General features: G+C 62.0%; 4 protein-coding genes across 6 annotated transcripts in view; 3 read left to right on the top strand and 1 right to left on the bottom strand.

The window, feature by feature from the left end:
* MED12 (mediator complex subunit 12) overlaps positions 1-1,512 on the bottom strand; it is a 35,009-nt gene extending 33,497 nt beyond the window's left edge. For both annotated transcript variants that reach the window (XM_072334643.1, XM_072334642.1), the window contains exons 1-2: positions 785-1,512; positions 563-667 (exon numbers count right to left, since the gene is read on the bottom strand). In XM_072334643.1, the coding sequence (XP_072190744.1) occupies positions 563-667; positions 785-883 (204 nt within the window). In that variant the 5' untranslated portion in view covers positions 884-1,512. The remainder of the gene's footprint in view (positions 1-562; positions 668-784) is intronic.
* On the top strand, positions 1,499-4,460 carry IL2RG (interleukin 2 receptor subunit gamma). 2 transcript variants are annotated; one of them, XM_072334646.1, is made up of 8 exons: positions 1,499-1,776; positions 2,588-2,678; positions 2,793-2,977; positions 3,073-3,215; positions 3,292-3,454; positions 3,533-3,641; positions 3,712-3,796; positions 3,880-4,458. In XM_072334646.1, exons 1-8 carry the CDS (start codon positions 1,695-1,697, stop codon positions 4,069-4,071), a joined length of 1,050 nt encoding a protein of 349 aa, XP_072190747.1. In that variant the 5' UTR covers positions 1,499-1,694; the 3' UTR covers positions 4,072-4,458. The 2 variants fall into 2 exon arrangements, with proteins under 2 accessions (XP_072190747.1, XP_072190746.1); XM_072334645.1 differs by having other exon boundaries at positions 1,606-1,776; positions 3,292-3,641; positions 3,880-4,460.
* A 314-nt stretch (positions 4,461-4,774) lies between these two features.
* Positions 4,775-5,996, top strand: C4HXorf65 (chromosome 4 CXorf65 homolog). The gene is made up of 6 exons (XM_072336824.1): positions 4,775-4,799; positions 4,883-4,969; positions 5,040-5,174; positions 5,248-5,316; positions 5,400-5,521; positions 5,889-5,996. Exons 1-6 carry the CDS (start codon positions 4,775-4,777, stop codon positions 5,994-5,996), a joined length of 546 nt encoding a protein of 181 aa, XP_072192925.1.
* A 335-nt stretch (positions 5,997-6,331) lies between these two features.
* LOC140251976 (sestrin-3-like) lies at positions 6,332-11,768 on the top strand. Its single transcript, XM_072336203.1, has 9 exons — positions 6,332-6,544; positions 7,726-7,935; positions 8,033-8,215; positions 8,301-8,537; positions 8,619-8,730; positions 8,831-8,949; positions 9,317-9,507; positions 9,961-10,105; positions 10,518-11,768. The coding sequence occupies exons 1-9, from the start codon at positions 6,479-6,481 to the stop codon at positions 10,605-10,607; spliced, it is 1,353 nt and encodes a 450-aa protein (XP_072192304.1). The 5' UTR covers positions 6,332-6,478; the 3' UTR covers positions 10,608-11,768.
* Positions 11,769-12,492: the final 724 nt, after the last annotated feature.

Consider the following 12,492-nt stretch of genomic DNA (forward strand, 5'->3'; position numbering starts at 1 on the left):
CAGTGCCACATCCCCACTGCAATGGAGCACTTCCAGGGACAGCGATGCCACCACTCCCTGGGCAGCTGTGCCAATGCATCATTGCTCCCTTGGAAAAGGAACTTTTCCTAGTATTCCCTGCCAGCTGACAGAGGCAGAGAAAGATCAGAGAAAGGCAGGTAAGAGCTACAAAGCCTTTTTTCCCCATCTGTTAGCAGACATGGATGCCCACGCTGTCAGAACCAATACAGGTGTGCAACGCTTCACAGTGTCACAGCTGCTGCCCCAAAGCAGGAGGAGCAGCTCCCCACCAAGCCCCGTAAGGCAGGCAGGGCAGTTAACGCCTGCATTTTGGGAGCACAAAGCAGGAGGCCGTTATGTAACCCCACATTTCCATCCCCAGATGTCTCGGGAACCCTCACATCTCCTCTCCCACGGCAATGACGCCACCAAACCCACGCTGAAGAAGTTTCTTGCCGCCGATCCCGCAGCCCCGTGCTCCAGGGGCAGCGCACGCAGACACACACAGGGCAGGTCGGAGCCCCGCTCCAGCGCCCAGGGCAGCCCCGGGGCTCGTTCTCACCTTGGCCGGGTTGAAATTGACGTTCTTAGCGCTGCCGTGCTCGTCCCCGGAGACGGCGGGCTGGTTGTTGAAGCCCTGCTTCACGTTCAGGGCCGTCAGCTCATCCTGCGGGGAAAAGAAGGGCGGTCAGCGCCCGGCCCCAGGGGCTGACAGGGCCCGGCCCGACCCCCGCCCCGGCCCTGGGGGGGCTGCCCCGCTCCGCGGCTTTCCCCCCCCCCGCACCTCCTTCTGCTTGGGGTCCTGCGGGTACACGTCGGGCGGCCCGAGGCGCGGGCGCTTGAGCGGGCGGTGCTCGTAGCTGAGGACGCCAAAGGCCGCCATCCCGGGCGGGCAGGGCCGGCCGGGCCGCAACAAGGAGCGCCGGGCCGCCCGCCGCTGCGCCTGCGCGGCCCGACGGTTAGCGGAGAGAAACGAGCGCCGCCGGAGAATCCCGAGGCGTAGCCGAGGAAAGGCGAAGAATGCCGAAGGGAAGAACCCGAGCCTACGCCGAGCGGAAGGCGGAAAAGGCCGAAGCTAGCCGAGATGCGCCCGGCGCCCCCTGGCGGACATGCCGAGATCACGTGACCGCATTCCGGCCCCGTTCCTCTCCACGAGGCGGTCGCCGTGCCCGCTGTGCTCCCGGTGCTCCCCCGGCGCTGTCCCCACGCTGCTCCTCCTTCGGCTGTGGGCAGGGGATCTGCTCCTGTGGGGCAGCCCCATTGGGGCAGGAAGAACCGCAGGGCCTCTGTGTGGCCAGGCCTGGTGAAAGCAGGAATCAGGTAGATAGGGGCCTTTCGCATGATGACGTATCACAGGCTTTGGGGAAAGCCAGAAGGACCAGTGGGACACGGCGACATTTCTGTATTCAAGACAATGCAGCTGGGCAAACATAAAGGAAAGGCAGCCAAAGGAACTGGTTTTGAGCACATGATAGCAGGACGGATCCCCCACGTGCCCAGCGCTGAATAAAAACATACCTGCTTTATAACCCAGTTCTGGTTATTGAGTCTGATTCCGCACATCCCTGGAGCCGTGGGGCTCAGCAGGAAGGGCGGTGCTGCCCCATGGGGCGGGTGTTGCTGTGAGTCAGGAAGTGGTGGTGGTGCGCACGCTGTGAGCCACGCAAGGTGGGCCGCACACCGAGCATCGCAGCATGGCGCTACCCGGGGCTTCCCTTGTGCCTGTCCTTCTTTGGGGGCTGGGCACCTGCCTGGCCACAACCACCAACTCCGCAGGTAAGGGGAGATGGGGGAAACTGCTGCGCAGTGATGGTGGCCGAGGATGGGATGTGGGGCTGTGTGGGCCTGTGTGACCTCAGTGATGTGTCCGTGCCCATGGCTCAGTGCTGCGTCTGTTGCTGCTGTCGCATGCTCTGAGGGTGCTCGCCCTCCATGTGGGTATGGATGGGCCCCGTGGGTACAGCCATGAGACTCTCAGCCCTGCAGCTGTGGGCCTGGCCATCGGGGCAGCCTCGTGGCTTAACATCCGGCCGTGAGCACCCCAGGCAACGCAGGATGAGAGCCCTTTGGATGCCGGGGGGCTGCAGGAGGGCCAGGAGAAGGTTGGATCAGCCCGGTGTGTCAGCCAGGCTGAGCTGTGGTCAGCAGATCTGCGCCGGCCTCCATTTGCATTACTGCGGTGTCAGCGGTGCTCACATATGCAGGGGACGGGGGTGGATGCTTCCTCTGTGCCCTCTGCTATCTGCTGGAAGTTCACTTCTTGACTGTTGGTCACGTACCCAGTTTCCATCCCAAAGCGGCTCTCGTTTGCTCAGCTCCACTACTTGGTGTGCGTTACAAAATGGTAAACACGCATTTCCTCTGGCAAAGCAGCTGAGCGCAGCATCCTGCCATAACCACAGCGCTGAGCTCTGGGCTGATCAGGGTGGGCTCAGGGAGCTGAGCTGCCCAGGGAGCGGCTGGATTCACTGAGGTGCTCCAGAACTGTGGGCATGTGGCACTGAGACATGCGGTGATGGGCATGTTGGGGTGGGCCGGGGATGAGCTTGGGGATTTGAGAGGTCTTTTCCAACCTGAATGATTCCAGGGGTGGATTGCATCCTGTTCAATGAGGAGTACATGACCTGCACTTGGGGCAGCGGGCAGACGCTGACAGCCAACTACTCCCTCTATTACTGGTGAGTACCTGGGGCTGGAGGCTCCACCTGCAGCCCCGTGGGGATGGAAGGCATTGGGAGGGGCTCTGGGAGGAGCACACAGGATTCAAGCAGCCCCACGACTGCCGTGTGCAGGTATGAGAACAGGTCGCCCGTGGTGGAGTGCCAGCAGTACCTGTGGGAGCACGGTGTGCGCGTCGGCTGCCGCTTCAAGAAGAGTGAGATCATCCAATTCCAGCCCTTCCATGTCCGTGTTATGACCAGCCTCAACGGCCAGACCCTGGAGATCCCCAGCAGTTGTATGGAGCTGCAGAACTACGGTACGTGGTGGCGTGGGGACACTCGTGGTCCTCAGGACAGTGGGGCCACTGGGCCGTGAGGACAGCGCTCACCGGGTACCTCCTGTGCTTCGCAGTGAAACCAGAGGCGCCCGTCAACCTGACCATCCGCAACATGAGCAGCAACCAACTGCAGCTCACCTGGAGCTCTCCCTATCCCAAGGCACACTGCCTGGAGCACGTCGTCAAGTACAAGAGCAACAAGGACACCAGCTGGACGGTGACAGCCCCCACACCGCGCCTGTCCCCGGCCACACAGCACCTGTCCTCACCACCCACCCCTCCTCTCTCTGCAGAAGCAGCAGGTGAAAGGAGACATCTTCTCCCTCCCCAGCGTGGACTATGAGAAATACTACACCTTCTATGTGCGCAGCAAGATCAACAACTATTGTGGCAACACCCAGCTGTGGAGCGAGTGGAGTGTGCCTGTATTCTGGGGCAGCAACGCCACCAGCAAAGGTAGAAGCGGTCCTGAGCCCCCAGGGTCCCCACGGCATCCCTGCAGTGTCCTCACAGTGTCCCCCTGGCTCGTTGCAGGTGTGGCAGAGGAGCAGGTGGAGTGGTTCTGGATCCACACGGTGCTGATCCCCATCGCCTCCTGCCTGCTGCTGCTGGTCCTGGTGGTGCTGTTGGTGCGCATGGAAAGGTGGGTGCATGGCTGGGCGGTGCGGGGTAGTGTGGGGCAGCTCCTCTGACACCTCTGTGCTCCCATGCAGGGTGTGGGTCATCATCATGCCCCGAATCCCCAACCCCAGCAAGAACTTCGACGATCTCTTCATCACCCACAACGGTGACTTCCAGGTAAGGCGGCTGCCCTGGCTCACTACACCACCCAGCTTGTGGCAGCTCACCTCTCACCCTCTCACCCCGCTCTGTCCCTTAAGGAATGGGCTGGAGTCCCGAAAGATGTAGTGGAGAGTTTCAAGCCCAACTACAGTGAGAGCATCTGCCACGTGAGCGAGCTGCCCTCCAAGGAGGGCTACGAGCCCCTCCAAGACAACAGCACCCACCCACCAGGGGGGATGGCTGGCCTCCAGGAGCATGGCCCCTACAAGAACAGCTACGTGGGAGTGTGATGCTGCCACCGCTCCCCCAAAACACGCTGCTCCCTGCTTCCACCCTGCCAAGTGCCCAGGGGATTCCAGCCCTGCTCCTCACCGTGGCTGCGCTCACAGCCCAGTGGCAATGGATGGGAAGGGCAGCAGGCGGTGGCGGAGCAGGCAAGAGCCACCAGCCAGAGGTACAGAGCACCAAGAGACATGCACAGCACCGAGAGCCACCCCGAGGGGACAAGCTGCAGTTCCACCCCAGCTGCAGTTGTACTCTGGGCATGCATAAGCCTGGGCATGCACAAGCCTGGCCACTTGCTTGCTTGTGCTGTGGGTTTCCAACTTGCAGCTTCCAGCTGCAATAAAGCTTTGCTGAGCTTCAGTCTTGACTGGTCTCATTTTGAGTTGGATATTAGGAAAACATTCTCTGAAAGAGAGGTCAGGCAGTGAAACGGGATGGGGACAGTGGGACATAAAGATGTAGGCATGGTGGTGTCCCTGGGTGTTCTAGAGTTATCAAGAGGTGGTACTGAAGGACGGGGTCGGTGGGCATGTTGGGAATGGGCTGAAGGATCCTACAGGTCTTTTCCAACCTGAGTGATTCTGTGATTCTATGATTTTGGGAAGACTGGGCAGAACTCCAGAACGCCAGCCCCCAGAACCCACCTCCCACCTCACAAACGCTGTGGGGCAGCACCAGGCCCCACGTTCCCATCCCCACGGCAGCATCATGTTCATCCACATCACCCACGGTGGTGAGTTCCCCACAGCCACAGTCTCAGCCCGTGTCACCCCACTGGTGCTCAGGGTCTCCTTGGCCACCACTGTTTCCCTGCAGACAACCAGAGCTTCCTGGCCAACACCGACTGCCCCGTGCTGCTGCTGCTGTCTCACCTGCGCAGCAAAGTGGGGGTCCCCCCTGACGGTGAGCACAGGGGGCAGCGGATGGGCCCACTGGGGTGGGATGCTGTGCCCACACACTGTGGCTTTCGCAGAGGCCATCGACCTGTGTGACAAGATGGGCAGCCCCAAGATGCTCTTCCAGGTGAAGACCATGCAGGACAGGGCCAGCGACTTCCTCCCGGCACGCGGCACCTACTATGTCTGTAGGGTTGAGTTTGGTGCCCCCGGTACGTGCAGGGTCCCATGGTCCCCGTGGGCACCGCAGTGGGGATAGGGGGGTATCATGACGCATCCCTGCAGGCACTGCGCAGGAGCAGACAGCACAGTCCTTTGTGCCCCTCCTGAAGAACCCCAGCGTGGCACTGACCGGTGGGTGCGGGGATGGGAACGCATGGGGTGGGGGGTCCCAGCCAGGGGCTGCTGCTCAACCCCCAGTCCCATTTCTGGTGCAGAGGCGCTGCGGCTGCACGGGCAGCACCCTCAGGGGAAGCTGCTCCGCTCCCCGAAGACGCAGGAGAGCAGGAAGGGACCGAGCACCGAGACGCTGCCCTCTGCTGCCCGCACTCAGGGAGCGGTACGGGGCAGTCCGGGGGATCGCATGGCGCTAGGGACCAACCCTGGGTACCGGGACACCACCGGCCACGGGTCCAGTGTGACCAGCGGCCCTTCCCAACTCCAGCACCCTGGACTGAGGGTGCTGCTGCATCCTCACACCTGTGGCCCCCGTCCTCTGACAGCCCCATCCCCACAGTCCCCATCCCCTTCCACCGTGTGCCCACATCCTCGCGGCCCGCTGCCCCCATCCCCTTATCCCCTTCCACATCCTCCCATCCCGTTGTCCCCATTCCCACTGCCACGTCCCCGCGCCTCCTCCCCACTACTGTCCACACCCCAGCGTCCCGCTGTTCCCATCCTCATGCCCCTCACTGTCCCCTGCGCAGGGCAAGACAGCAGGTAGAGGTGCATTCCGACCCCGGGAGGAGCAGCACGGTTCCCCCCGCAAGACCACCCTGGCCCCGGGGGGGCGGCAGCAGCCGCGGCAGCGCTGAGGCCCAATAAAGCAGCACTGCGCACTCAAGCCGTGGTGGTGCCGAATGGCTCCAGGTCCGAACCCCCGCCCCGCGGCGCCCCCTAGCGGTGGGGCAGCCCGAACCCACCTCCCACCCACACCGACCCCCCACCCCCCGGCCTGTGGGCGTGGCCTCGGCGCAGGACGGACGGGTAACTTTCCACCCCTGCCCACATGGCGCACCGCGCTTCCGCCCCCTCTGGCTCCGCCCCGAGCGGCAGCTGGGGGGCGTGGCTCCAGCATGACCCGCCCCCCGGGGAAGGCGATTGGAAGAGGCGGAGCGGAGGCCACGCCCCCTCCCGGTCCGGGCTGCAGCGGTGCCCGGCTCGGCAGTGCCGGCGGCCGGGACCGGACGGGGCGGGCGGGGCTGGACGGGACGGGACGGGTCGCAGCGGAGCGGGCGGGGCGGTGCCGGCAGCGGGCAGAGAGCATCGGCACGGCGGCGCTCGGCGCGGGCTCACCATGATCGTGTGTCCCCAGAGCGTGGAGCACCCCCGAGGAAGCCGGTGCCAGCGGCTGCCGGGGCAGGTAGGACCCGCCCCGCCGCTACCGGAGCCCCCACCGGACCCCGCGCTCGACTGTGCCCCGGTCCTGCCCGCAGCACCGGCCCTGCCCGCAGCTCGGACGCCGCCCCCCCCCCCACCCCCCTCGGGCCGGGCCCTGCTCGCCGCCCGCCGCCGGGGCTCGGGGCCGGCGCTGTCCCGCAGCGGGGCCCGGTGCCGGTGCCGGTATCGGTGCGGCGGCGCCGTCCCCTTTGTGCGGGATGCGGGAGGCGCCGTGCCTCCATCACTGCCAATCAAAGTTGTTTTTCTCTCTCCGCTTGCACTGCCCGCGATGCGCACCGGGGGCGCTGCCGCCGCCGTTGCTCGCACAATGGGGCCCCGGTTACCGGCAGCCCGCACCGGGCACCGGCATTGCCCTCGAGTCCGACATAGCGGGACGGGGGCTGCGGGACGGCGGGCGTCACCGGCGGGGCCGCAAGGAGCCGGGAACCGCCACGGGGAGGGGTCGGGGGGAGCCCCCCGCGGGGTCCTGCGCACCAGGAGTGGGGGAGGTGGCGGATCCCGGCCCCGACGGCTGCCGTCGAGGGGCAGCGGCTGGAACCGGGCGCTGGGATGCCAGGAAGGGGAACGGGGAGGGCTGGGGAGGGTGAGGTGTGGCGGCACTCGGGTGTGAGCAGTGGGGATGCTGGGACAGCAGTGCTGGGGGGGTGTGGGTGAGAGAAACTGTCATGGTGGTGGGCCTGAATGGCAGCCCTGTCCCCGTGGCCCACGCGTGGGTATGAGGCTGCTCTTGGTCCTTCTGCACCCGGAGAGGAGAAGCCATCATGCCTGGTGGCCCTGGCACCAAGCTGGGGAGCTCCATGCACAGCCAGGGCAGCTCACTTCCAGCCTTTGCCCTTGGGACACACAGGAGCTGGCGCTCTTCATCCCCTTTTGGTTTTCCTTTTTTTTGCCCTCCTTTTCCCCAAACCAAAAGCAAAGCTCCAAATGGCACCTGAGCAAAGCACTGACACCTGAGCCACTGCGTTTGTCCCCACCAACGGCACAAAAAAGTCACGGCCACATCCCGCCCTGCTCCTCCATGGCTGTGATGGACTGCAGCTAACCAGGCCTGACGCGGCAGTGATGGGCACCTGGGCTGGGCTCTGAGAGCATCCTCTCTCTGGCTGCATGGGGACCCCCTGATCCCCTCCTGTGCTCCCACAGGTGGTGAAGATGTCCGGCGGTGGCGGTGAGCCTGAGCGCCCTCAGTTCCTGTTTGTGAAGGCTCTGGCGAGCCGGGGCCGGCTGGAGGCAGTGACCCAGCAGATGGGCTACCACCCCCGCTACCTCGACAGCTTCCTGAAGACGCAGCACTACCTGCTGCACATGGACGGCCCGCTGCCCTTCGACTGCCGCCACTACATCGCCATCATGGTGAGCCCATCCTCACAGCCCGCAGATTGCTCTGCAGAAGCCAACTGGTGGGAGCGAGGTGGCTGCTCCCCACGGGGCTGACGTTTGGCTCTTGCAGGCAGCCGCGCGGCACCACTGCCGGTACCTGGTGAACCTCCACGTGCTGCAGTTCCTGCGGGCGGGGGGTGATCCCCAATGGCTTCGTGGGCTCGATTTCATCCCCCCCAAACTGCGCAACCTCAGCGAGATCAACAAGATCCTGGCGCACAGACCCTGGCTCATCACCAAGGAGCACATCGAGGTAGCGGGGATGAGTGGGTTGGTTGGGGATGGGGAGCCCACACTCTGCCTGCCCACCGTGCATTGCTGCCCTGTCTGTCCCGCAGAAGCTGCTGAAGATCAGCGAGTGGAGCTGGTCGCTGGCAGAGCTGGTCCACGCCGTCGTCCTCCTGGCGCACTGCCACGCTCTTGCCAGCTTCGTTTTTGGCTGTGGTTGTGAGCAGGAGGAAGGGCCGGGGGGCCGGGGCTCGCTGAAGGCCTCTCCACCTGGGAACCAGTGCTTCTGTGAGGCCGCCATGGGGAACGGCTGCGGCCAGGAGCTGCTGCGCATCAACCGCAAAAGGGTGAGCCCCTGGGGTGGGACTGCGGGGACAGGGATGGTGTGGGAGCATCCCATCCTCACAGCCTGCCGTGCTCCTGTGCAGTCCCTGGACTCCTGCATGGAGCTGGACTCGCTGCGGGAGCGTGTTCAGCGGATCCACGTGGAGACGGAGGGCAGGGAGGAGATGAGGCCACTGCCGCCGGACCGCGAGGAAGGTGAGGGGGTGCGGGATGGGAGCATTGGGATGGGAGCATCGCTACCAGCAGTGCCTGGGAATGGGGCAGCGCCAACTGTCTGCGGGTTCTCCCCACTCAGATACTGACGGGGAGGTCACCGGTGCTGCCAACCTCGCGTGCTACCTGCAGGACCCTGACTTTGGCTACCAGGACTTTGCGCGGCGCGACGAGGAGCAGACGCAGGTATTCAGAGTCCAGGTGAGGTTCCTGCTCTCTCCTGCCATCCAAGGAGTGGGTGGGTGCTCATGGGCTGCCTGCATGGCCCCAAAATGCCCAAGCAGGGCTGTGCCCCACCATGGGACACATCAGAGGGCTGGGGGGGGATGGTGACCGCTGACTTGCACCCTCAAGGACCACCACACATCCCCTCTGGGCTGGGTGTGGGTTGGCACTGAGGTGGTGGTCGAAATCATTCCCAAGCTGCTTGGTGAGGGACACTGTGACTTGTGGCAGAGCAAACCCTGTGAATTCTGCCACATCCCGAGGTCTTTGGCAGCCCTTCTCCCCAAGAACAGGCCTCAAACTCTTTTCTGTAGTGTCAAAAGCCTCTTGCTGTGCTCAATAGGATTACTCCTGGGAAGACCATGGCTTTTCGCTGGTGAACCGGCTCTACTCAGACATTGGGCATCTCCTGGACGAGAAGTTTCGCATGGTGGATGGTCTGCAGAGCAGTGCCATGGCCAAGCGGCAGGGCTGCGAACCCTCAGTCTTCAAGCGGGGCATCTGGAACTACATCCACTGCATGTTTGGCATCAGGTAACGACAGCAACCTCGTGGTCCAGGGCAGAAAACCACGTCAACCCAGGTGGGAAGAGAGTGGGCTGCTCCTGCTGTGTGCCCAGCTGTGTGGAGGTGTTCTTGTACGTGGGCTTGGAAAAGAGATAATGATGCAGTTGCACAGGCTGCCCGGAGAGCACCATCCCTGGAGGTGCCTATGGCTGGGCTGGATGGGGCCCTGGGCAGCCTGAGCTGGTGGGAGGCACACAGCCCATGGCACGGGTGGGACTGGGTGGGCTTTAAGATCCCTTCCAACCCAACTGCTCTATGACTATGCGTGGCTGCTGCAAGGTGCTGCACAGATGGGGCGTCAGTGCCCGGTGCCCAGTGTTGTGTCCTTGCCCCATGACTGTGACATGTCCCAGGTGGACCACAGATGAGATGTGTGGTTGGGGCCAGGTGCTGGCTGTGACTGCCCTGTGCTCCCCGCAGGTACGATGACTACGACTACGCAGAAGTGAATCATCTACTGGAGCGAATGCTCAAAGTTTACATTAAAACGGTAACCTGCTACCCAGAGAAGACAAACCCAGAAATGTTTGACAGGTTCTGGAAGCAGTTCAAGCACAGTGAAAAGGTAGGGCAGCCTCTTAGAGGGGGTGAGCAGGGGCTGAGGGTTGGGACGCTCATGGAGCAAAAACTTTTAAGCCATTGAATGGGAGCTAGAGGAAAATGGAAACAGGCTGTTTGCAAGGATTTGGGTGTAACGTGTGGCACAGGGCCACCAGCAGCATGGGGAGCTGAGAGGTGGTCATCCCTTGGTGGGCAAGCCCTTGGTATGGCTGTAACCCATAGAAGTGATGTGCTGATGCCCAGTGCACTGGGAGCTGCCCGGCACACAGCACTGGGAACAGCCACAGGCTGCAGAACAGGATGGGAAAAGGGCATCTGCCCGTGTTGGAAAACCTGGTGGTGTTTTGCCCTTTGCCAAATGACACTTTAACTTGGGTGGGTGCTTGTTGCATGAGCATCTCCTGCTTCTCCCCCAGGTCCACGTGAACCTGCTCATTCTGGAGGCCAGGATGCAGGCAGAGCTGCTGTACGCACTGCAGGCCATCACCCAGTACATGGTCTCGTAGGCGGTGGGGAGCTGCGCTGCGGCAGGGCCGGGCAGCATCCTCTCTCCCTGGACTTGTGTGCAACCCGTCGTGCTGGGACAGACGGCGAGGGATGACTCCATTTAGTTTACTTGACTGTCTTGTTCCTTTTCTTTTTTTTCCCCTTGTGGGGCACGCTGAGTAGCCCTGTTACGTGCAATTACCAAACTGTGAGGCAAGTCCGTGCTGCTGAGATGTTGGTGTGATGCTGAAGACTTGAACCTGCCCATGGAGGACCGCCAAAGACACGGGTGGGGGGTCAGGAGGGGATCAGGCTGTGTTGGAGGGTTAGGCTTGGCAGCAGCTCCTCACCCCGGAGCTGCAGGCGCTCTGCTTCCAACCCCCCGTTGACAGCCTCCATAGAGGCAACATCTTGCTTAGGAGCCAGGTGGGTGCACTGTGGCGTCCCATAGTGTGTGTGCTGGGTCCCAGCCCAGCACAGGGAGGGGATGCACTTGCTGCTGTGCCCATGTCCTGCCATCCACGTTCATGTGCCAAACAATACCCTGTGGGTCAGACAAGCCAACTCCAAACCATGAAGCTCTTGCAGGTGGGTGCCCTTGGCACTCCTTGTGCAGGGTCAGAGGGCCTCTGACAGCCTTTGGGCTCTGGAGGGTTGCACAGAGGACTTGTGGCTGCCCACAGGGTTGTTAGTCCCAAACCCTATGCCGTTTCCCATTGGTGGAGGTTCAAGAGAAATGAGGGAGGCTTCCTGCATTAACACAGAGCTGGCATCTTCCTCTCACAGCAACAAGGGCTGGGGTCCTTCACCCAGCCGTTTGCTCTTAACAGCCCAGCTGAGCTAAGGGAAGCCCCAGCCATAGGCTGGGGACTCCTGGGACTGCCCTGGGTGAGCAGCACCAGCCCAGCCCACCAGGAGCCTCCTGGCTCAGGGCTGCTCCATGCATGTGAACAGCCCAGAGCTAGGGGTGAGGGAACCTGGTTCCCCCTGGGAACTACAGGAGGGGTACAGGGCACCCCATCATCAGAGGGAGTCTGAAGTGAGGGCAGCTGTAAGGTCAGCCCAGTGCACGCTGCTTCAGTCGACCTGTTTACTGCGTAAATGTACGGGGAGAAAACCTTGTGTATGGAAGCTAAAGACAAAGCCTATTTTTGCTATAAATATATTATGTTTGACATGGATGTGTGTTCTCTTTCTGGCTGGGGCAGGCTGTACTGGGACGGTGCTGGTATCTGGATGGCTGTGTGTGTTGGGCAGGGCTGGGTGTGCTGCCCAAAGATGCTGTAACATCCCAGCTAAGCTTTGCAGTGGGGAACTCCAGCACCAGGGACTGCACCACTGGAGAAACGGTGACATCATCTACCAGAAAGGCATGCAGAACTCGAGCACCCATTAGGATGGAACACAGCAGGGCTGCGCAACTAGCTCTGCTCTCCTTGGCAATGCTCAGATCAGCATAAAACCTATTAACAACCACTAGGAGGGAACAAATGGTCCCCTGTTACACGTCAAATTTGGAATTAATCCTCCCAGAGCCAATCGACAACCACAAAATCCACCCCGTGCATTTTCTTTCCCCAACTGCACCAACCACTGTGTGCTTACAGGAAGCCCCAGGAAGCATCCCAGGAGCAGCTGTGGGAGTCAGTTCCCCTGAGGATCTCCTCCTAAAACCCAATGTTTGGAAATCAGCTTAAGACTCGTAGCAGGAAGCTTAAGATCCTTTTAAAGAGTTACTAGCAAACCCCAGTTTTGCCCTTTTTCAATGGTATTCTTCCCTCAGACCTTACTGAATACCAAGCTACCCCCACCCTTTAATACGAGTATCTGACCATAAATATCTTGTGACAGCAGAACTGGAGTACACAAGGATAGAGGCTCATTGACATCCTAATGGACAGCATC

This window comes from Excalfactoria chinensis, chromosome 4 (assembly GCF_039878825.1).
Source record: "Excalfactoria chinensis isolate bCotChi1 chromosome 4, bCotChi1.hap2, whole genome shotgun sequence".
In the NCBI taxonomy this organism is placed as follows: domain Eukaryota; kingdom Metazoa; phylum Chordata; class Aves; order Galliformes; family Phasianidae; genus Excalfactoria; species Excalfactoria chinensis.